At 64.4% G+C, this 22,723-nt stretch overlaps 1 protein-coding gene across 1 annotated transcript in view; it reads right to left on the bottom strand.

Annotated features, from left to right (window-relative positions):
• MYO15A (myosin XVA) overlaps positions 1-16,749 on the bottom strand; it is a gene marked incomplete at its 5' end in the record, with an annotated part of 50,267 nt that extends 33,518 nt beyond the window's left edge. The window contains 18 exons of the mRNA XM_082679442.1: positions 223-354; positions 715-810; positions 1,739-1,862; positions 1,950-2,008; positions 2,572-2,685; positions 3,516-3,677; positions 4,208-4,321; positions 5,199-5,262; positions 5,341-5,444; positions 5,569-5,726; positions 7,895-7,979; positions 9,099-9,189; positions 9,321-9,395; positions 9,728-9,837; positions 10,430-10,493; positions 11,028-11,110; positions 13,066-15,487; positions 15,650-16,749. Of these exons, the coding sequence (XP_082535568.1) occupies positions 223-354; positions 715-810; positions 1,739-1,862; positions 1,950-2,008; positions 2,572-2,685; positions 3,516-3,677; positions 4,208-4,321; positions 5,199-5,262; positions 5,341-5,444; positions 5,569-5,726; positions 7,895-7,979; positions 9,099-9,189; positions 9,321-9,395; positions 9,728-9,837; positions 10,430-10,493; positions 11,028-11,110; positions 13,066-15,487; positions 15,650-16,749 (5,157 nt within the window). The remainder of the gene's footprint in view (positions 1-222; positions 355-714; positions 811-1,738; positions 1,863-1,949; positions 2,009-2,571; positions 2,686-3,515; positions 3,678-4,207; positions 4,322-5,198; positions 5,263-5,340; positions 5,445-5,568; positions 5,727-7,894; positions 7,980-9,098; positions 9,190-9,320; positions 9,396-9,727; positions 9,838-10,429; positions 10,494-11,027; positions 11,111-13,065; positions 15,488-15,649) is intronic.
• Between the last annotated feature and the right edge of the window lie 5,974 nt (positions 16,750-22,723).

The following is a 22,723-nucleotide window of genomic DNA, read 5'->3' as shown; positions in this document are numbered from 1 at the left end:
TTCCAATCGGAATCTGAGGTCCAAGCACAAGGTCACCTCCTCCAGGAAGCCTTCTATGACTTCCCAGGCTGGTGCAGCCCCTCGTCCCGAGCCCCCATCCAGCCTCAGTCACCCCGGGTTTGAATGGCAGGTTGGGAGTCCTGAGCTTCCGACCCCACGCCAGAGCAGAGAGGAATGCAGGACACGAGGCTCAGAGACGTCCAGCGTCCTGAGCAAGCTCACCTGGGGGAAGCAGCACTGGTCGTCGAGGATGCGCAGGATGCCATAGGGCTTCAGCGAGATGAGGCTGATGCAGGGCTGATTGTCGGCGAAGGTGATCTCCTGCCAGTCCATCTGCTCGCGGATGTACTCCTCCTGCAGGCGGCGGGCCTCTGCCTCCGAGCCCCGGGCCCCTCCCAGCCCGTCCCCCAGGCGGACGCCATCCGGGGGCCTGGCCAGGGCACCTCTGCGTGCACGCCTCCCAGCCCAGGGAGCTCACTCCCCAGCGGGGCCACACGAACCACCTCCTCCGGGCCCTGCTCCTCCCCCGGCCTGGAACAGCCCTGCCAAGGGTGAGGAGGACCCCCAAGGGGCTCTTCTCTGCGCTCAGCACCCCCGCACCTGCCCCTCCATAACACAGGCTTTCGCGTGTGCTGGTTCCCAGCACAACCCATCTGCCTCCGAGGAAGCCCAGCGGCCAGCGGGACGGGACAGAGCGTGACGGACGACTCTCACCTGCTCCTCCTGGAAGACGATCTTGTTGAAGAGGTACTGGAGGCTCTCGTTTGCATAGTTGATGCAGAGCTGCTCGAAGCTGTTGAAGCTCAGGTCCTGCCGGGCGTGTGGTGAGGCTGGGCCCGGCCCCTCCGTGGCCAGCAGCCCGTCCGCCCCGCCCAGGGCCTGCCCACCCCCCACCCCCGCCCCCCGTGCAGACTCATCCCTGCCTTCCGCAGTTTCAGCAAACTGGAGCCCCGCCCACAGACCCCCTGCCCAGAACCCTCGGTGGCTCCGACTGCGCACAGGTGAGAACCGGACGGTCCCATGCAAGGTGGCACATGCAGTGTCTGAAGGCCCAGGCTCTGGAACCTTCTGCCTACGTTCCAATCCTGGCTCTGCCCCTTTCTAAGCCCCCCATGCCTGAGTTTCCCCACCTGTAAAATGGGGATAACGACAGTGCCCACCTCACAGGGTGGTTGTAAGGATTAAGTGAACTGATACGCAAAGCGCTTAGAACGTCAGCTGGCACACAACAGGGGCCACGGGAGCCGCAGCTGCCACTTCTGTTATTCTGATCTTGCCTGTCTCTCTCCATGCCCCCCACCCTAACCGCCCAGATGACTTCCACCTCCCCAGACACCACGGCCCACACCTCTGAGCCTCCGCATAGGCTGTTCCCTCCACCTCAAATGCCTTGGCTGGTTTGTAAGGAATGAGCTCAGGACGTCTCCTCCGCCTCCAGGAAACCTTACCTGATGCCTGCCCAGCTAGGGTTCTGCTCCAGGCTCCCCCAGCGCCAGGCTGCCTCTGTTACAGCTCTGACCACATGTGTTCGTCAGTGTTCATCCTCATCCCACCCAGTCCCTCCTGGAAGCGCCCCGAGGTCGGGGCCCAGGTCTGGTTCTTTCTGGGGTCCCTGGTGCTGCCCACAGGGCCTGGCGCCCGGAGGCCCCAGGGAGTGCTTGCGGGCGAGCGGAGGGAGATAATCATAGGAGAGGGCCCTGAACAGATGATGGTGCGAGAGCGCCCCCCGGGGTCCCACCTCGAAGCCATAGATGTCCAGGATGGCGATGGACAGCGCGTCCTGCTGCGGGGATACCAGCGCGTTGACCCTGGCGATGAGCCAGCTAAAAAGCAGCGCGTACAGGACCTTGGCGATGGCATCCCTGGAGCAGAGATGGTGTTTGGGGGGAGGTGGCAGGCACAGTGAGGGGGCGGGGCACCTGGGGCTCAGGCGGGAGGTGTGGCCTCACCTGGCATCCACGGCACTCTCCACGGTCAGGGGGGTGAAGATCTTCTCTCGCATTGTCTCCTGCGGGGGATGCAGCCCCTGAGTGACAGCGGGTTGGCCACCACCTCCGGAAAGCCCCCAGAGGACTGGGGGTGGGGGGCGTGGGGAGGGGAGCCGGGGAGATGGTGTCTCAGGCACAAAGTCAGCCAGGGGCAGGACAGGCACCCTCGTCCCCCCTTCTGCCTGGCTTGCTGGTGGGACGAGGGCTGCCGGTCTGAGGGGGAGACAGAGGCAGAAGCAGACACAATGGTGACATCAGCCTGGGGAGGGGGGAGGGCAGGGGTGTGGGAGATACTGGCCCAGCCGGGGGTCAGGGACGGCTCCCTGGAGCAGAGGGTACCTGTGTTGGGGATCGAGGATCAGCAGGCGTGAAAAAGGGAAGAGCATTCCAGGCAGAGGCCCGGAGACTGGTACCAAACGCCTTTGGGGTCTGAGGTTACCCACCTCTGGGCCAGACCCAGAAGATGGACAGGCTGGGGAGGTGGGGGAGAGGGGCAGGGGGCCCACACAGGACGGGGCACAGAGCAGCTCCGTCCAGGGCTGGCAGGAGGCTTCGATAGCATACCCTGCACCCAGGGACTCACGGTCACTTTGAAGGTGATGGCCTTCTGCAGGCCCTCGGGGGAGACCTGCAGCAGCTCGGCCACGGCCTGGATCTCCCGGGCGCTCACCACCGAGGCAACCTCCTGCGCGTCTGTCTGCAAAACACCCACAGGAGTGCATTTTGAGCTAAATAAGCTTTTTATATGAGTTCCTATAAAAAACAGAAACAAACGAGAACAGCCAGGAAAATTCTAAAACAGAAGAGGAGTACAGGGGTCTCTGGAGATGATAAAACATAAAGTTAGAATAATTAAAACGCTGTGGGGACAGACACACAGTTCGTAAACAGGTCAACAAAGCACAGTAAAAAAGTCAGGAGTGAGACACAAACGTACACGGGGATCTTCAGTACGGGGTAAACACGTATTTCTCAAGTTGGGAGACTGAGTCACTATCTAAACAAAAAAACAAGATCCCTACCTTGTACCTTACTAGAATAAATTCCTGAGGAACCAGAGATTTAAATGTTAAAAAAGTAATCACAGAAACCATAAAAGGTCTTCAAACAACGGTAAGCATAGGCTTTTATAATTTTAGAGAGACAGATCTCTAAAATCATAAAAAGTCTGAAATTTCTATAAGACTTGATAAATGAAATACCTGAAAATAATTTTTTTAATCTGCATAGCAAAAAACCCCACCCAAAACCGAAACAGCAAAAAACCTATAAACAATGAAAATATAAATGATAAACCAGAAAATATATTTGCAATTCATCCTAGAGACAAAGGGCTGATTCTCTTAACATATACAAAGAGCTCTCATACGTCAATTAGAAAAAGACGAACAACCCCCAAAGCAGAGAAAAAGACCAAACGATCTGTGCTTCTGGCTGTGAGCCGGCGGTATTTCAGCCAGTTCTTCAGCCTCCAGAGGACGCCCATGTCCCAAGCGAGCGGGCCGTGCGGCCGTGGTGTCCCCTCACCTCATACTTCTCAAAGTAGACGTTGCCCAGGTGCAGGATGGAGGCCAGGATGCGGAAGATGCTGTCCTGGTCCTCGGCGCTGAAGCCCAGCACCTCCATGGCGGCCAGCAGCCGGCGGAAGTCGTCCGCGTCGCTCTTCCCTGAGATCTCACAGTTCCCACCCTGGGCGAGGGCAGGGCAGGGGTCGGGGACCCTGGGTGGGGGCCAGGAGCCCTCAAGGTCCCTGCTCTGCCCCGGCCTGCAGTGTGGCCGGATATCCCAGTTCTCTTTCTACTCCCGAGGGCCGGAGGCTCCGCGAGGGCACCGCACACCAGGCCCTGTGCTGAGGGCTTCGTGTACGTTTCCCTCTCCTAATCCTCACACACCCCTGCAAAGCGGGACTGTGCTGTCCCCATTTTACAGACGACGGAAGTGAGGCTCTGGAAGGAAGTGTAGTCGCTCCAGCCCACTTAGTTCTATTCTAGGCTCCAGAAAAACAAAGAATCAGGTCGGCCTCCCCTACCCTGGCCTTGGACCCCAGAGACCCCTGTCCCCCTTGCCACGATGAGACATCGCCAAGTCCAAACTCACCCTCCCAAACCTCCATCACCTTCGCTGGCCATCAGGACGCCACGACTTGGCTCTCTCGGCCCACGCGGAGTGATGGGGGGAGGGGACCAGGCCGAGGGCCCTCAGATGCCTGCTGCTCTCACCTGGTTCAGGTAGTAGTAGGTCTCGGCCTCCTGCAGGCTGAAGGCCTGCCGGAGCTGGGCGGGCAGCCCAGCCAGCAGCTCATAGAAGATGTGGTAGTTCCTCTCGTTTTTGGCCTGTGGAGTGGGTTGGAGGCTGCAGAGAGGGGAGCCGCCGACCTAGGTGACCCCCAGACACACGTACAAGCCCACCTATGCCCACAGATACAAGTACACACACGGGCCTCAGGTGACACCGGTGCCCCTGTGACGAGTGAGCCCCAGCCTGGCACTGGCGGGGGGTTGGGGGGACCCTGGTGTGGTGGTGGGGCGGGGCTTTGGGCAGGATTTAACTCTGCTTGGAGAAATGAAAGAAAGGTGGCCCTTTTCACATGTGTACCAGCTACACAAGCCTCTGCACACGTGTGTCCACGGACCAGACGTGTACTCGCAGGGCCAGCCAGGGTGGTGGGCACAGACTGTGGCCAGGCCTCAAGCCAGGCCCTTGGGACACAAAGGGGAACACGGCAGACAGAAGCCCCTGGCCTCGTGGGAGCCCACCTGCCGGCCAGGGGAGACAGACCCTCAGCAGAGCACCGTGAGTGGCGAGAAGCGCTCTGCAGAGAAACAATGCAGCCAAGGGGGTGGGCGGTGGTGGGGGGCGGGGGGGGCTGCATTTCTTCACCGGGGCCGCCTCCCTGGGGCGTGACCTTCAGCGAAGACTTGGAGGAAGTGAGGGGTTCGACCACGCAGCTGTCTGCGGGAAGAGTGCTCCGGGTAGAAGGAACAGGCGCTGCGAAGGCCTTGTGGCGGGATGGGGCCAGGTGTGCCTCAGGGCCAAGGACGGGGGCGCGGGGGAGGGGAGGAGACGCGGCCACAGGCGCGCGCGCGCGCGCGCACACACACACACACACACACACACACACACACACAGCCCGAGCCTCGTGCATCAGCTCAGCCAGGTGCCAGGCTCAGAGGGTCTGCACGCCCCACACCCCACCCCATCCTGACACACCTGAAACACGATCCTGGATTTCTCGAGCAGGTACTGCGAGGTTATGGCACCAGAAATCACGCTCCTGGAGAGGGAGCAGAGTCAGCTACGCTGGGCACCGTGCACGCAAGGCCCCGGGGCGGCTCCACCGCGGCCCACTCACCCTTCCAGAAAGATCTCCACAAACTTCCCAAAGCGGCTGGAGTTGTCATTCCTGACAGTTTTGGCGTTACCGAAGGACTCCAGGAGGGGTGTGGCCTCCAGGATCTGGGCGCCAGAGGAAGACTCGGGCATTGCGGGGAGTCCGCGGGGGCCTCCCCAGGTCCCCCACCGCCCACCCCATGCCGCCCGCCCCACACCGCACAAGCGTGCGCACACGCTCCCCCAATACCTTTATCTTCAGGAGCCGCCAGCACAGAGGAGGAGGGCGGGACAAGAACAGAAGCCGGTCACCCGCGGGACCCACCGGCTCCCCCCAGGACGCCGGGGGCCTCCGACCGCGGAGGTAGTGGCCGAGCCCTCCCGGCCCGCAGGCAGGAGAGCCGCCAGCTGAGAGCAAACCCCAGAGCCTCAGAGCCCCAGGTGGCTCGGCTCAGGGACCGTGGCATGGCCTGAGGTCGGGGGTCTGCTGGGCCTTCCTACCAAAGGGCTCTGGGGGTGTTCTTGCCCCCCTCCCCAGCCACCACCGGCCGTGAACCACCCAGTCTCCTGGAAAGGCCTCCTACCTGCCCCGCCTGGCTCCCTCCAGGGGTTCTCCGCAACCCTCGGGAGGTCCTGTCCCCCACCCCCGGCTCCCATCCCTCGGGCTCCAGGCCCTGCACGGCCCAGCCCCATCTCCTGTCCCCTCCCCACTCTGCCCAGCACTGCAGTCCCCTGACTGTGCCTGCGCCAGCCTCTGGGCACTGGCGCTCTGCCCCCCTGCAGCCCTCAGCCCTTCGTACGTCCACGTCTCTCGCTAGAGCGTCAGCCCAACAGGCAGGACTCTGTGCGCACACGCCTGGTGGTCAGCACCCACACAGGACCTGGCAGTAGGAGGCTCTCAACAAACACCTGCTGCGGGGGCGGGAACCTCCCTGGTGGGCCAGCGGTTAGGACTCCGCACTTCCACTGCAGGGGGTGTGGGTTCCATCCCTGGCTGGGGAACTAAGATCCCCACGTGCCGCACTATGCGGCCAAAACATACACACACAAAAAAAATCTGCTAAATGGATGAAATGGGGGATAGCATTTTATGAGAGCAGAGCCGCCAGGGTGTTGTAGCTAATCACAGCACCCACTTATTAAGCACCTACTGCATGCCAGACCTCTTGCCCCAATTAACAGCATCGTTAACAAGCCTACGAGGTAGGTGCTAACATCGCCCTTGCTTACAGATCAGGAAACTGAGGCTGGGAGAGGTGAGGCAGCGTGCTCGGGACTCCAGGGTCGGAAAGAGCGAGGGCCCAAAGCACCACAGCCCATGTCGGCGATGTAAGCAGGGCTCTCTCTGGCTGCATCATTTCCTCAGGGTAAACTCTTAGGGGAGAAGGAGAGGGCCCGGTGTGCACAGAAATGATACACTTTACCTTGGGGACGGTGCCAGTTCCCTCCACCTGCTCACCCACAGTGTCGCTCAGTCCCAGAAATACTGTGCCCACCGTACAGAGAGGCACAGGGGCCGGCCTGGGGGTGCTTAGGGAGTCAGGGTCCGCCTGGGCTTTGGCCTGTACTGTCCCTTAGCCTGGGTGCCCCTTGTGGGCACCTGGGGGTGGGTTCTCTCCTCTAGTGCCCAGCACAGGGCAGGGCACACGGCCAGGGGTGGGAACATCTGGCCCCGTGGGGCCGTCCAGCCCAACCCGCGGGTGCGCCGGTGCCGGTGCCCCGGGCTGAGCAGCATTCAGCCACCCCGAGCCCCTACCCCAGGGAACCCTTGTCTCGTTCCCAGCCCAGAGATGGAGCCTGTGGCCCAGACCTCGGCTGATCAAGGCACGCCTGGGTCCAGTGAGGACGCGTGGCCAAAACCAGTCCAACGGGAGGAAGCCCTGAAACCTCCTGGCCTGGTGGGCAGTGTGGGCCGTGCTGCTGCGACATCATCGTGCTGACCACGGGAGACAGATGAGGACGATGTCCAAACGTGCGGGAGGGTGGGGCCGAGACAGGGGACGTTGTCTAAGACCCTGGACCCAGCCTTGCCTGAAACTGACCCTAGACCCAGACCGTCCGACTGCAGGAGCGGCTCAACGGCGGCCAGGAGCTGAGTCCACGGTCACCCCAGCCAGCAGGCGCATCTTCACAGCTCCTCTCTGCCCGGCCCAACCCCTCAGACCCAGCCATGTCCCGCGCCTCCGCCATCCTCCCCGAGACAGCCCCCCGCCACGAACCTCAGACCCCAGCCCCTCCACCCCGTCACTCTGGGACACTGGGCAAGTCACTACCCTCCCAGGCCTCAGTTTTCCAGCTCCCAGGGCTGCCGCGAGGCTCTGGTGCTGACAGAGCGGAAGGTTCCCCGCACACAGGGGGTGCCTGACGCACACGGCTGCCTGCGTACGCAGCCAGTCCTCCCAGGAGTCCACTCTTAGAGGCTTGACCCCCGGCCTGGAGCAAAGGGATGATGTGGTTGGCCTCCAGGAGACCCAGGCTGGGATGGGAGGGGCTGGCAGGCCAAGGTCGGTATCAGAAGTGGCCTGCCAGGAAGTGACCTCTCCTGACCACAAAGCCCGGGCTGACCCCCTCCTCACCGAGGGCCCGGCAGCCCCTGCCCAGTGCCCCCAGATCCCCTGCAGAGGTCGCCACCAGCTGGGACACTGTGGCCACTGCAAACCTCTGGAGGGGTGGGCCAGAGCCTGAGCTTCACGTTCTGGAGTCTGAGCTGGCGGGCCTCAGCCTCTGCCCCACCTCCCCTGAGCTCCAGGCTCCTGGCACAACTACCGTCTCCCACCACCTGCGCGTGGATGCCCCGCAGACCCTCAAGGGCACCTGCGTCCTCTCTCCATATTCTGCCCCTCAGCTGCTGGCTGCTCCTGTGACTCAGGCCGAATGCCTGGGGCCAGCTTGGGCATCCCCTCTTACAGCCCCGTCTGGTCCCTCACCAAGTCCTGGAACCGCACCCAGGCCAGCTGTGCTCACCAACACCACTGTCACCTCTCTGGTTTGAGCCACCATCCTCCCTCGCCTGGACCACATGCTGCCCCTCTCCCGACCCAGCACACCACACCTGCTGGACCCCAGGGCCTTTGCACCTGCTCTTCCCCAGATGTCTGCAGGCCCCACTGCCTTGCCTTCTCAGCAGGACCTGCCCTGACCCCCACGCCTGAAATCGCAATCCCCAACATGCCCCATCCTCCCCCCATGCTTCCCTACAACTTACCCAGAATTTACCTGCCTATTTTCCTTTCTGTTTCCTACACTAGAACAAAATTCCCACAAGATGGGAACGTTTATCAGGCTGTGTTGCTGCTGCCTGCTCCCCAGAGCCCAGCCTGGGCCTGGCATACAGCAGGTCCTCGGGAAACCGTTACGGAGGTTCTGACGTTCTTGGGTTCAGAGAACTCAGCTCTCTAGGCAAACCTCCAATGCTGCAGGCCCCAGCCAGGCCTTCTCAGTGCCCCAGCCTCTCCTGACCCTACACTGGCCATCACACACATTCGGGCCCGTCCTGCCTCTTTCACGACCATGAATGTGAGGCCAGGCAGGAGGAGTGGACGACGCCCCCTGCCCATGTGGCCTCTGCTGGGGCCGCCCCAGGGGGCTGGAACGCAGAGCTGCAGGGGAAGGCAAGCAGGAGAGAACTCCCGGGAGGGGAGGCAGCAAGGGCCCCAAGTCCTACGAGGCCTCTCTGTGCAGCCCTGGGCTCGGCCGCCCATCCTCCAAGTGGGGCCAGAGTCTTGCCTCTCGAGGAGCACGAGGGGCGCTGGGCTGAGGGCCCTGGGGGGACAGACGCACCTGCCGTGCGACGCCCCGTTTCTGGTTCATGGCCGCCAGGTAGCGCAGAATCAGCTTCGTGGCCTCAGTTTTCCCAGAGCCGCTCTCTCCACTGACCGGCCAGAGGGGCAGAGTGAGCTCCAGCCTGTTCACGGCCTCTTCTGGGCGCTCCCCTGACCCCACCGTGACACAGGAAGACACGGGCAGGCAGGCCGGCCGGCCCCCAGCCCCTCCGCTGCTCACCTGATGATTATGCACTGGTTCTGTTTGGCATCGAGCATTTTGGCGAAGGCGAGATTTGCAATTGCAAAGAGGTGCCTGGAGAGACAGGCCACACACGTTCCTGGGCCAGGCCCTGCTGGGGCTCCCAAACCTCCCAGGGGATGGGCAGGGGACATCCCTGCCTAGCCGAGCAGCCAATCCTGCCATACCCCACCCTCGGGGAATGCTCCCCGCAAGGCTCCCCACCCAGGTCTGAGCCACAGTGGCCTCCAGCCCACGGGGCTGTGGCCAGGCTCAGGGAGAGGCTGCCGGGCTCCCCACCGCCACCCACCACCCACGGCTGAGGGGCAACCAGGGACTTGCCAAGCTCAGACAGGAACCCAGGAGACCCCGGGGAGGCCCCCTCCCCCAGCCCTGGAGACACTCACGGGGAATTCTCGGCCAGGGCCCGCCCTCTGTACTGCTGCACCTGCTCCAGCCCGTAGATCCCAAACATCCGGTACGGGTTCACCGACACCAGGATGCTGCCGATGTACGTCTGCCGGGCAGACGGCGGCCTCAGGGCCCGTCTGTGTCCTTCCCTCCCCACTCCTGGGAGCCGGGATCCCTGTCTCACGGGCACAGACGTCTGGCTGCCTGGCCCTGGCGTCTGCACCCTGGGCCCCCAGACAGCTTGCTGGGTCGTGCGCTCGGCTGTGGAGCGTCAGGCACTGAACCAGGCTGAGGCTGGGAGGAGGGTGGCGCACGCAAAGCCCCACAGCCACGACCCCACAAGGGTGCCCGCTTCCTTCATTCCTAGTTGGGGCCCGCCCCCTGACCGTCCCCCCGCCGGGCCCCAGGTGTATGGCTCCCAGGACTCTGGAAGCGTTACCCATCGGGCCCCTGGTGGGGGCCACACACTTCTGGGTTCCCTGTCTCCAGGCCTCTAAGCCTCTGTGTTTTAGGACTTTGGATTATAGTGCTCCCAGCTCTTGAATGCTGTGCGCAAATAGTAGAAACTCCAGGGTTCAAACCAGATGCCACAAGTCTGGGGCGAGCAGGAGAAATCCACGCTTCCCACTGCAGCCCCAGGAGGCAGGGAGGCAGCTGCCCTCAGACCCAAGCCCAGGGGGGTCAGCCCCAGGCCTTACGTAGATGAGGTTCCGTTCAAATCTGGTCTTGAGGTTGGCCAGCACAGTGGTCTCCTGGAGGTCTCTGCGAGGAGATGGAGAGAGGCAGTCAGGGCCCACCTTCCCCTCAGGGTAGGGCCTTGGTCAGAAAAGCCTGCGTTCAAGTCCCGTCTCTGACACCAACCAACTGTGAGGCCTTGAGCAAGTTACTTAACCTCTCTGTGCCTCAGTTTTTCTATCCATCCAATGGGTATGATAATCACTGTTCCCACCTCGCTGGGGTGGGGGATGCTCTCAGGTAGCAAACGTGAAGGCTGTCACTGTGATTGGATAATAACATTGACCAGCACGACCCTCACGTCTGAGGCACCTCCAATGTGCCAGCACCCTCACACCAACAGCCGCCCCACAGCATCCTGTGGGCGACACACTGAGGCAGAGAGGCTGAGTGTCTGCCCAGGTCCCAGCTAATAAGCGCCCATCTGAATTACTGGGCCTTTGTGACAATGCCTGAGCCTCGCCTAACAGGGGAGGAAGCAGGCTCTGAAAATGTTCCAGGAGGTGAGGGGCACCCCGGTGGGAGGCGGTGACCACTCACCGACCCGCCACCCCCACTCACTCCAGCTGCGTCATGTCCTCCACGCCGTCCTCCCGGCGCTGCTCGCGGAGCCGTGTGGATGGCAGGTTGCGGATGGAGTGCATCTGGGGAAGACAACCTGTGGTCAGCCAGCCAGAGGGTGCCTGCGCGTGGTCCCCCGGCTTGGACATGGCCAGGACCCACTGCCGTGTGGAGGAGGGACCCCTGAGGCCAGGCCGGCCGGGTCCTGTGGGCTGTCTGCCTCGGAACACAATGCTTAATTCCCAGGGACACGGCCGGCCTCAGCGCTGCCCGTCTTCCCGAGGGTCCTGCCAGGGGCTGAGCACACGCACAGGGGCACTGCTCCCTCTGCCTGGCCAGAAGGCCTCCCACCTCACGTTCTCCCAGGCTGAACCCCAGGTCTGCCTATGTGACAACTAGGAGAACATCTGCATCTGGTGCCCAGGGCCTCCAGAAGGACCAGGACTTTCGCGTTTGGCGCCGCACCCCGTGCAGGGCAAACGCAGACCCACAGGCAACGGCGCCTGCAGCCCAGGTGCTCCCACGCCCACCCGTGGTCTCGCACGGGGCTTGTGGACGTGCACACTGGCCTGCGGTGCCTGGCTGGAGGCACACACAAGTGCGGGCACGTGCTCTCAACGTCCCTTGGACAGGTTCTCATGTGACAGGTGTCCCCACACCTGGTGGTCTCGAGACGAAAGTCCCGATGCCCCCTGTGGGCTGCAGGCCCACTACTGTGCCCTGGTAGTGTGTACACTTGACCCCGCAGATACCACGTCTGCCCGGGCCGTGGCGCACGCACTCACATGCTCTCCTCGTTGAGCTGTGGAGCGCCCGAGCACACGTCCCAGGCCCGCACGTGACCCGTGTGACTGCGAGCACACTTGTGAGCCCGCCTGTCCTGCCTCTCGGGTCCAGCCTACACCCCTCCCTGAGCGGAGAGGAAAGGGGACACCGGGAGGCAGCCCGCGTGCTAAGTAGGGCACAGCGGGTATCACCCCAGAGGCCCTGGCCTCCCGCCCACCCGCCTGCCCATGTGCGCCAGTGGCCGCAAACCCTGAATAATTCAGCCACTCACGTATTCCAGGGTGAGGAGGGCCCATGCATCCTTGCCCCTCACCCCCGGGCGCTTGGTGCCCCGCTCCTGCAGCGCTGCGGCCCACACAGCCCGGGGCACCCGCCGTTGGGGCCAGGGCCCCCCCAGCAGCCAGGGCGCCCCGGTCGCCATTGATGGGCCCGTTGGCTGCCTGCTCCACGGGGCACCGTCTGCAGAGGCTGAGAAACGCCCGCCACCCCTGCGTGCCCCGCCCACCCCAGGCGTCCCGGGGGAGGCTCCGGTGACCACCCCCCTCCGCTGAGGGCCACCCGGCACCGGGCTCGTGTTCCGCCGCGAGCGTGGCAGCCAGGCACGGGCTTGGCACCCCTCAGAAGGGCTGCCTGCCCCACACCCTGCGGGGGCCCAGACAGGCTCCCGGCTCAGCCGTGATCCGCTGTGTGACCTTCTGGGTCTTGGCTTCCCCACTGTGCAGTAAAGAAGCTGGAAGGTTGGTTCCTGAGTCCTCACCTTTGGACAGTCCAGAACCCTGCAGCCCGGAGGACTGCCCTTAGGCAGGAGCCCCAAAGAGACAGAAGACCCAGTTTGGACCCAGGGAGGGTCAGCAGCAGGCAGAAGGAACGGCATGAACGTGAATGCGGGGGTGGGACAGGGTGGGTAGGCAGGGTCTGCAGTTTCGTACTGAGCCAAGATCCCTGCGGGGGGCTCTGAGTGGACGTCCCATCCAGATCGGACGAGGACAGGACTGCTTGGAGCCCAGACTGGGACAAGATCCCTTTCTCCAAGTGCCTGGGGGCAGTTTCTGGCATCTCTGTCCTCTGCCTGCCTGTGCCAGGCATCCCCTTGTTCAATCCCCCAGAAGCTCTGGGAGGCTGTTCTCCCCAAGCTACAGATGGGAAGACTGAGGCCCAAGCAGGCAGCAGTTCGCCAAGGTCCCGAGACTGTCTCCTGCCCCGTTTCCCAGGATGGAACCATAAGCCCTCCCTCTAACCTGTGCCCCCATACCTTGTTCCACCAGTCTTTGGGGCCGACCTTTTCCCCGGGGCCCCCATTGGGCAGGCAGGCAGCTCCAGGGCCCAGGCGGCAGGACGGGGGGCGAGCGTGTACTCGTGTGCAGGGTTGATGGGCCTCCGCCGGCAGGCACAGGCGGGACCAGAGCAGACTCCAGGTTCTCAGCCTGGGCCGGGGCTCTGGCTCCTGGATGGGAGGCTGCAGGGTAGCAGGACAAGCTCGCTGGAAAGAGCTCAGCTTCTGCACACGAGGCATGACCACAGCAAAACGCCCAGGGCTTGCCTGGAGCCATTCACCCGCCTTGGGCAGGGGTCCTGGGGCCCCAGAGGGCGCCAAGGGGGCTGGGGCCCTGGGCAGTGTCCCCCAGCGGCGCCATGGTGGCCATGTGGCCCTCATCTGGTCAGAGGCGGCCAGCGGGTAGGAGAAGCTGGGCCTCAGTGCTTTCCGCTCTGAGGCGGAATCCTTGGGGGGTGTCAGGGTCGGGGGTTCAGGCTCTGCTGGTGGCTGGGGGTCCGCTGGACAGGCCTCTTCTTCAGGCTTCTTGAGGCTCGGGCTGGCCGATTTGGTCAGCTGTCCAGGCCCTGGGTCGTGATGTGTACCCAGGAGGATACCGGTTGAGTCAGAGGCTGAATCTTCAGGCTGGGCAGCAGGGGATAGCCCTGGGCCCACGTGCTGGAGGAAGGGGTTTGGGGGTACAGCGGCTTGCCTGGAGAAGCCACGGAGGCTGCCTGGGCCTCCCGGCCAGGGCGAGGGTGGCCGCTGGGTGTCAGGCATGTCCACGTCCCAGCTGGGGGCCAGCGGGGGCACTGTCCAGAGCGTCTCCGACTCCTCGGGCTCGCGCTGGCTCTCGCGGTGCTCAGGGGCAGGGGCAGCGGCAGCGGCAGCGGCAGCCGCCCGCCAAGACCGAAGGCCGGGCGGCAGGCGGTAGGACTGGCGCGGCCGGGGCTTCACGGCCCTGATGGGAGGTTCGCTGAGGCTGCGCCACGTGCGCGGGAGGCGCGAGGGCAGGTTGAGCGAGCGGTTCCGTGGGCTGGGGCCCAGCAGAGGGGGCGGCGAGGGCGACCGCTGGGAGCCCAGCACCGGCGACCGGGGTGCGCGCGGGCGCCCTGAGGCTCGGCGCGGAGACAGGGGCTCCCGCAGCGAGCGGGGACGGCGGGGCGGCGGCGAGAAGGGCGGCCGGAAGGGGCCGCGGCGGACGGAGGGCTGGGGGGACAAGGGCCCCAGGGGCGAGCGGGGCCCCAGGGGTGAGCGGTAACCCAGGCGGGGCGGGCTCCTCAGCGAGGGCCGGGGCGAGGGCCCGGGGAAGCCGAAGGCCGCGTCCCGCCGGCGGGAGCCCCTGAAGGAGAGCCGGGGTCCGGGGAAGGCCAGAGGGTCAGGGGGCCCCTCGGGGCTCACGGGCGGGGGCTCGGCCAAGGCCCACCAGCTGGCCTGGGATGCGAGGGGCAAGTGAGCCGGGGCGGCCCAGGGCGGCGGGTGCCGGCGGAGCGAGCCGTAGGGTGAAACCGGCGGGGGAAGGCCCGGGGGCAGGCCGGCGGGGGCGAGGGCCGGGGCGGGCGGCAGGCTGGGGGCGGGGCTGGGGGCGCGCGGCGGGGACGGCGGACGGTGGGAGTTGTTGTTGTTGCGTGCGCGCGCCTGCGCCCTCCGCAGCACGATGGGCGTGTTGGGCCGCTCGGGGTCCATGCCGGCCAGCTTGTAGCCGAAGCGCTTGTAGGCCGCCTCCCTGACCGCCGGGCCTCGCGCCCGGGCCTTCTGGCTGCTCTTCAGCCGCGGGATGGGCTCCTTTTCCGACAAGGTCTTTTTGAGGAACCGCGCCAGCGAGGTGGCCGGGCGCGGCGCTGGGCGTCTGAAGTCAGAGCTGAAGCCCAGGCCCCGGGGGGCGCCGAAGGCCGAGAGGGCGCGCTGGATGCGGCGCTGCCGCGGCGTGAGGAAGCCCCAGAAGGGGTGGCCGTAGGGCACCGGGGGCAGCGGCGGCATCTCATCCTCTTCTTCGTCTTCGTCCGCGTCTCCCAAGGGCAGAGGGATGTCCAGGGAGGGCGGCAGGGGCACGTCCAACTTCTCCTTCCCAAACAGCTTCACTTGGGGCCGCGGGAAGAGGCGGAACCGGCGGATGAGGGACAACTTGGACCTGGCGGGCTTGTCCATGCCCTGCTGCTCGAAGAAGGCGGAGCTGGGCAGGCGGAAGGACGTGCCCTGCTGCTCGCTGCCCGCCTCCTCGGGCTCCTCCAGCTCCGCGATGTCATCCATGGGGTGGGCATACGGGTTGTGAGGTGACAGGATGGGCGGCGGCACCCACGGGTACGCGAAGGCCGACTGCTCCGGCGGAAGATAGGGCCCCTCGGGCGGGTAGATGGCCTGGTCCCCGCCACCATAGATGCCTTCGGCGTAGGGGACTCCATGGGAGGCACCGTAGGGGACGCTGTAGGGTGGCGCGTAGGGATCCAGGTAGGGTGGCATGTAGGCTTCCAGGTAGGGCGGCGCGTAGGCGCCCAGGTAGGGCGGCGCGTAGGCAGCCAGGTAGGGCGCCCCGTAGGCATCCGGGTAGGGAGCCCCGTAGGTATCTGGGTAGGGCCCGGCATACGGGAGGTCGTAGGCGAGGTCGTAGGGCGGGTAGGGCGGGTAGGGCGGGTAAAGCGCGTCGGAAGGGGCGTAGGGGTCCTGGTAGTAGCCGTGCAGTTGCGCCTCGCCCGCGTATGCGTCGTAGTAGCCATAGGGAGACGCGAACCCCGACGGGGCCGCGTAGGGGGGCTCGTAGTCGTCGTAGCCATAGCGGTAGCCGTAGTTGGAGTAGAAGGAGCCCCCGTAGTAGTCTGGGCCGTAGTAGTCGTAGGGGTCCTCGGGCGGGTACCCGTGCGGGTTGTCATAGGGCGGCCAGGCTGGGCCGTGGAGGCTGTAGGCGCCCCGGTAGGGCTCCTCCTCATACTGGTACAGCGACTGCCGGTCGTAGTAGTCATCACCCTCGCGGTGGTAGTCATAGTACTCGCCCAGGTCCTGGAAGCCCTCCAGCCCGTACAGCGACCTGCGGGAGCCTGAGTGCCGGAACGGGGCCTCGTCCTCGAAGGGCAGGAAGCCCACGGGCTCACCCGACTCGTAGATGCTGTGGGCGCGCGGGAACCTGCGCAGGCGACCCCCGGGCTGCAGGATCTCGGCGCCCGACGGGAAGGGCAGCTTGCGCGAGCCCACGCGGGAGCCGGAGCGGTCCATCCAGGCGTCCAGTGTGGCCTGCGCACTGCCCGACTCCTCGGCCTTCTTGATGAGGAATTTCTTGGTGAGCCAGTTGATGGCCGTGGACGCCTTGCTGAGCGATTGGGCACGCGGGCGCAGGCGGCCGTAGCCGCGCCGGCCAGGGAAGCGGATCACCATGAAGGACGGCTTCTTGCCCTTCATGGCGCGCTTCTTCTTGCCCATGCGCATCTGCGTCATGAGCTTCGACGTGGACTTGAGCACCGTGCGCGCCTTCTTCTTGCGTTTGGTCTTCTGGGGTCCGGTGTGGAGGCCCCAGAAGAATGCCGATGCGCTCCGGAACTGCCCCTTCTTGGAGATCTTGGGCGTGCGGTCTCGGAAGCCCATGAACAGCCGCGAAGTCCCCTTCAGGCTCCGCTTGGGCTTTTCCGGCTCCGGCGCCTTCTTCCCCTTCTTCCCTTTCTTGGCTTTCTTCTCATCCTCTTCTTCCTTCGCCATGGTGGCCACCTGCTCCCTGCCAGGCCGGCCGGTGTCACAAGCTCAGGGCCTTGGGGACACAGGGACCTGCTGAGTCTCCTGCCTGCGGCTGGACACGCAGCCTGCTCAGGCTCAGAGCAGCTGGGACTGGCCCGGTGGCCGGGGGAGGGACAGCCAAGCTCCTTCTGGCTGGGACCAGGCTTTCAGGAGGGCAGATCCATAATTCATCTCCTCAGGCCCCGCCTAGAATTTCACCCTTGAGCCTGTTGGAAAGCACCTGGGTGTTGTTTATGGGAAGCAGGGGAGGCCTGGCAGGCCCATGCTGGGGAGACTGCGTTGGCCTTAGAACCTCCGTGAGGACAGCCGTGCCTCAAGCCCAGTCAAGCCCTCCCTGAGCCTCTGCCGGCTCCCCCACCGAGTGAGTGCTTGGGTCCCTGGGCCCCAGAGAGGGGCAGCCACCTGCCCTAAAGCACCCAGCGCATCTGTTCCGGGCCACAAGCGGAGCTGCATCTCCTGAGCCAGGGTGGGACGTTCAGAGACCACCAAGTCACCTTGTGTGGGGGGGAACCTGGGCCCCTCCAGGTCCTGGGCAAGGGAGGAGGGGTGGTGGGCATGGCAGGTGCCCAGGGCTGCGGTCAGTGTAACCAGAGCTGGCCGGCCCTTGGGAGCGTGAATAATTTATCGGGGAGAACCAGGCTGCTGGCTGAGAAGGCAGGGCAAGAAGGGGGCTTCTCGGTTCCAGCAGGGCCTGGTAAGGCCGACAGTCAGGCGGCTTCTGGGGGTGGGGACACGTGGGAACTGGGCCCCCGCAGGATGGGGTCTCGAGGGGGCATCCAGTCCCCCATCACCCCCTCTGATGCTGCCTGCTCTCCTGCCTTGTTCTGGGCTGTGGGGCAGGGGGTTCACGCTTTCTGAGCCCAGAAATGCCGACACCGCGCCCCCCACTGCTCCTCCTGGAGCTGGTTTCCAAATTGAGGCCTGGCCACTGTTATCTCAAGAGAGTCTCACAATGGGCTGTGGGGTGGGAACTGTCATCTCCATTCTCCAGATGAGGAAACAGCCTTGGAGAGGAGAAGTGACTTGTTCAAGGTCAACCAGCTTGGGACCCTGGAACCAGGCTCCAACCCAGGCCTGCGTGGTCCGGAGCCACATTTCTTGCTAGTGCTAGGCCTTCCTCGCCTCTGGGCTCCTGGGCATTGGGCCATCGTGTGGGAGGGGAACAGCTCTGGACACTGGCCAGAGGCAGGGGCTTAGCCAGGCTGACCCCAGAGTCTGGGCCTTCCAGGAGCTCTGGGGCAGAGGGCCCTACTTGAGCCACTGAGCAAGCCAGAGGCCCTGATGTGCTGGTGGAGGTCGCCCAGGCCGTGTCCCTGCTTGGGCCCCACCTGGACTCTTGGTCAGCCTGGCCCCTGTCCCTCAGGACAGCATGCACTGACTTGTCCGTTCATTTGTTCAGAAGCATCTGCTGGAAGCCTGCCATGAACCAGGCGCTGTCTAAGCACTGGGGACACAGCTAAGGAAACAGAAACCTGCCCTCGTGGCGCTGACATTCTGGGGGGCGGGGACTGGCAACAAACAAGGAGAGTGAGCGAAAGATACAACCGGTGGGATGGCGTGAGCGCTGGCATTGGAATAGCGCAGGGACGCGGCATCGAGACTCGGGTATACAGCCCCGAACAGGGCCTGGGTGAGGTGCCCTGGAAGTGACACGGGGGCCGAGAGTTGCAGGAGGGGAGGGAGGGAGGCCTGGGGGAGGCACAGCGGTCCGGACGTGATGGAGGAACAGCAAGGCCAGGGTGACCGAGTGCAGTGAGGGGCGAAGACGGGGGGTGGGGCAGAGGTCAGGGGTGAGGACTTGGCCACGGCTGTGGCAGAGAGGGATGGAATTGGACCTCCTTGGTCTTCACAGGATCCCTCTCGCTGCCACAGGAAGGACGGATGGCAGGGGCTGAGGGCACAAGCGGTGGCTGTTGTGGGAGCTACCGTGGCGGTCCGGGCGAGCGACGCTGGGGCCTGGGCCAGGCTGGGGCAGTGCGGTGGACAGAGTGCTGGGATGCTGGTATATTTTGCAGGTGGAGCCTGCAGGCAGCTCACGAGCACCTGCACGGTTTCCTTACTGAAGCAGGCGGGAGAGTGGAGGCGGCCAGTGGAGGTGAGGGAGGCTGTGGGTGGAGCCCTGCACGTGGTGATCTTGGACGTCCGCCGTCCAGGGAGTTGGCGGGACTCGCATGGCTGTCAGGGAGTCAGCGGCGTCTGGGTGGTGCTGGGGCCACAGTTCGGCAGGATGGCACCGGGGGTGGGTGCACGTGGAGGACGGGCCCTAGGAGTGAGCCTGGGGCTGCACTGTTTGGGGCCAAGCCGGCCCCAGAGACCAGAAGGGTGGTGTGGGCAGGCCCTGCTGCCGGCTGTCACCCAGGCCACCTCCCCAGAGCAGAGAGGAGCCGCGGCCTGGAATAACGATGTCGGTAATGACAATGATAAGAGCAGCTTATTCTCCGCAGGCCCTGTGCCTGGCTCTCTGTTTATCTCATGAAGGCGCCCGTTGGCCCCAGGAGCGGAGGGTGCCCTAGTGCCCACACGTACAGCTGAGGAGCCCAGGGCAGAGGCTGCATCCAGAACAGGGATGGGACCGACCCAGAGTACCGAGCCGCCCCTCCCAGCCCCCAGGCTCCTTCTCCGAGCAACGTGGGCGCTCCTATGGCTGGGCTGGCCGCTCTGGGCTTCCGTCTCTTCATCCGGACAGTGGGCTTCGGAGCCCAAAGACGCCTGCCTGAGGTTCGCTGCAGCCCGGTGAGTCGCTGGCCAGCGCCCAGTGCTGGGCTCCCAGCTGTTCTCCTGGGCAAACCACAGGCCACCGAGGACCCCCAGTGTGGGCAGGCAGAGGTGTGCCTCCGGGTGGTGTCCCTGGGCCCCCCTCCCGTCCTCACTTTCCTCAAATGTCACGTGGAGCCGGGGGGTGGGGTTGCACCCTGCAGTCTCTAAGGGGAGCCCCCTTCTCTGGCTGGTTCAGGGTCCCGCCTCCCTCTTGGGGTCCCTGGCCTCTGCTGCAGGCACAGAGCAGGTGTCAGGGAACAAGTCTCTCACTCATTCACGTGTCACCTGCCACATGCCAGGCACCGTGCTGGGCTCCAGGGGGCCACAGAGTCGAGCAGAACCAGGCATGGCTTCCGCCCCCACTCAGCTCCCAGTGTCAGGGGGACATGGATGTTAAGTGAAAAGCCACACCAACAAGGGGGGAGCTACAGCCGTGGGAAGAGCCGTGAAGGCCAGGCCACGGCGCAGGTGGGCGGACGCTGCATGGGGAGGCCAGGGGGTTCCCTGAGTTTCTGACCCTGAGCCAAGATCTGAGGGATGAGGGAGCTAATCAGATGGAAGAGGGAACAATGTTGGGGCAGAGGGAAGAGTATGTGCAAAGGCCAGGTGGTGAGAGAGGTGGAGTGACGTGGGGCATGTGGAGTGGCAAGTGGCCAGAATGGGAGCTGGGGTGGGACTGTGGTCTCCATCCCTATGGCAGCAGCGAACATGGCAGGGCTTTGAGCTGTCAGGGATGCTGCGAGCAGGTCTGGAAATAAAAGTAACCAGCACCGCCAAGCTTTCCGACGAGCCGGGCTCAGGGCCAAATGCTCTGCCCCAGGATCTCACTAGATCCTCACAGTGTGTAGGGTGGGAGCTGCCGTTCCTGCTGTGTAGATGAAAGGTCTATAAAACAGGTCTCAGGGGGGTTAGGTCGCTGAGCGAAGGGCCCACAGCGAGGACCCGACGCCTGCTCCAGAGCGTCCTGCGCTCACCTGCGGCCTCACGCTGCCCCTTGCGTGGCCGTCCTGGACCAAAGCTTTTGGGCCACTGTGTGGAGGATGGGGCGCGGGGGACAGTGGCTGTGCCGGGGTCAGCTGTGGCGGGGGACACGCTCAAGTCAAGCGGGCAGCCCCAGAGAGGGTTGTGTGGGGCCTTCGGGGCTGGCCCGGTGCCTGAGGCCAGGTGGGAGGTGTGGGAAGATGACAAGTTTGGTCTGAGACGCAGAGGGTTTTGGGGTGACCGTGGGCCGTCCAGGTGGAGAGTTGGGGAGGCAGTTTAGCCCTGCAGGTCGGGGGTGACAGGATCAAGGCTGTCTAGGAGAGGGACAGAGCGAGAAGGGGGGACCCCAACTCTGGCCTTAAGGACTGTGTGCCAAGGAGGCGGGGAGGGGCTGCCGAGGAGGGGCCCAGGGGAACGAGGTTAGAAACCTCGCAGCTCTGCAGCGGGTGGCATGTGGCCTCGGCAGGAGCTGTTCTGGCAGCACGCTGGGGAAGCTGAGGGCAGAGGGTGGACATGGGGAAGCCAGGCCGTGACTGGTGGGGGGGAGGGGGTGGCCACAGGGAATGATGCATCCGGGAGGAGTGAGTTTTCAGTGGGGAAGGCCCAGCAAGAAGGCGGCCGTCTGCACACCAAGGAGTGAGGCCTCGGGGCACCTCGATCTCTGACTTCCAGCCTTCAGAACTGTGAGAACATCTTGTGCATTGTTTAAGCCACCAGCCTGCGTACTTTGTCATGGTGGCCCCGGCTAGGCCCAGGAGGATGAGTCACACAGACCCACTGGCAAATCCTCAGGACAGACCCAGGAGAGAGCATGCGAGAGGAGTGAAGGCCCTGAGGTGGCCTCTCCGTTGTGGAGGGAGGGGTGGCTGCAGATGAGTGCGGGGCGTTGGGAGTTTTCCAGCCGGGGTTCGAGGGGGCAGGGCCGTTTCAGAGGCTGTCAGTGGCACAGGGAGGCGCCCACCCTGGGTGGTGTAAGCATCCCCCCGGGGCCGGGCCACATGGGATCTTGAGGAGGACAGATGAGCTTAGGGATTTTTGCCAAAGAAGGTTTCTGAAATGAGGAAGCGGGGAGTCTAAGCTGGAGAGGAAGGGACACAGGGACGAACACGGGGACGTGGATGGACATCCGTGTCCTGAGCCCTTTGGCACCCAAGTCTCGTAAAACTGCAGGCCGGGCCCCCTGGGAGTGCAGCCCTGCAGCCAGGGCAGAGGGACGTGTGGGTACTGCTGACCTTCATAAAGACAGGCCGTTTGAGCAGAAGGGACCTGGGGTCACCCTGGCCAGAGCCTCCCTGCACAGAAGGCCCAGGAGGATGAGTGATGGCAATAGGGGGCGCCTGGGACAGGGGCTGACCCTTGGGGTGCACCTTGGTGGTGTGGGGCAGGGACTTTTGGGAGGTGTTGGGGGGCTGCACCAGCCCGAGGGATGCCTTCCCCAGCACGAGGCGCTGCGAGAGACCAGTTCATGCCGACCTACCGTCGCGCAGGCTGGACAGCCTAACCGTGCTGACCACAGATCCAAGAGGCCAAGGACCCATCACAGACGCACAGACTACCCTGGAAACAAGCCCACCCACGGGAGAGACGTGGGGGCCCAGTGACCGGAGCCTCAGACCCTGCCCCGCCAAGCCCGCACCGGCCAAGGAGGCCCAGACCTCTAGCCTCATCTCCATCCTTTCCCAGCCTGCTTGGGGGACACAACAGGCCTGGATCTGACGCCCTGTGAACCTGAGGCAGGAAGCGGCAATGACCGTCGCCCAGGCAGAAACCCTCCCTTGGGACCTTGCGGCTAGGCCTTGTGGCAGGAGGTGGGGCCAAGGTAAGCAGCCCACCGTCGCCGAGAGGAGGACGGCGCTGGGCATCGATCATGTCATCTTACAGATGAAGAAGCCGAGGCTGAGACAGACCTCACGGTGAGGGAGCAAGGCCACAGGTCAGCCACCACCCTCTCCCCCTTCCCCCTTCCCCCTTCCGCCTGGGGGTGCTAGTCGGAGACCCCAGGGGTCCAGGGCCGGGTCACCTTACCTGGGTCCAGTGGCCTGCTCCCTGCCCGCATGCCGCCCGACGGGGGTCCTTCGGCCGGGCCCCAGGAGTGCGGCTGCCAGTGGAGAAGCTGCGTCTGTATCGTGGGCGGCAAGCCCAGCCCCCCACGCTGCCCGCCTGGGGCCCCCATGCATATTTAATAACGTCTATTATTCCT

Source organism: Grampus griseus (genome assembly GCF_964374135.1).
Source record: "Grampus griseus genome assembly, chromosome: 20".
Lineage (NCBI taxonomy): Eukaryota > Metazoa > Chordata > Mammalia > Artiodactyla > Delphinidae > Grampus > Grampus griseus.
Note: the sequence above shows the minus strand (reverse complement) of the source record. Positions and strands in the feature narration are given on the sequence as shown.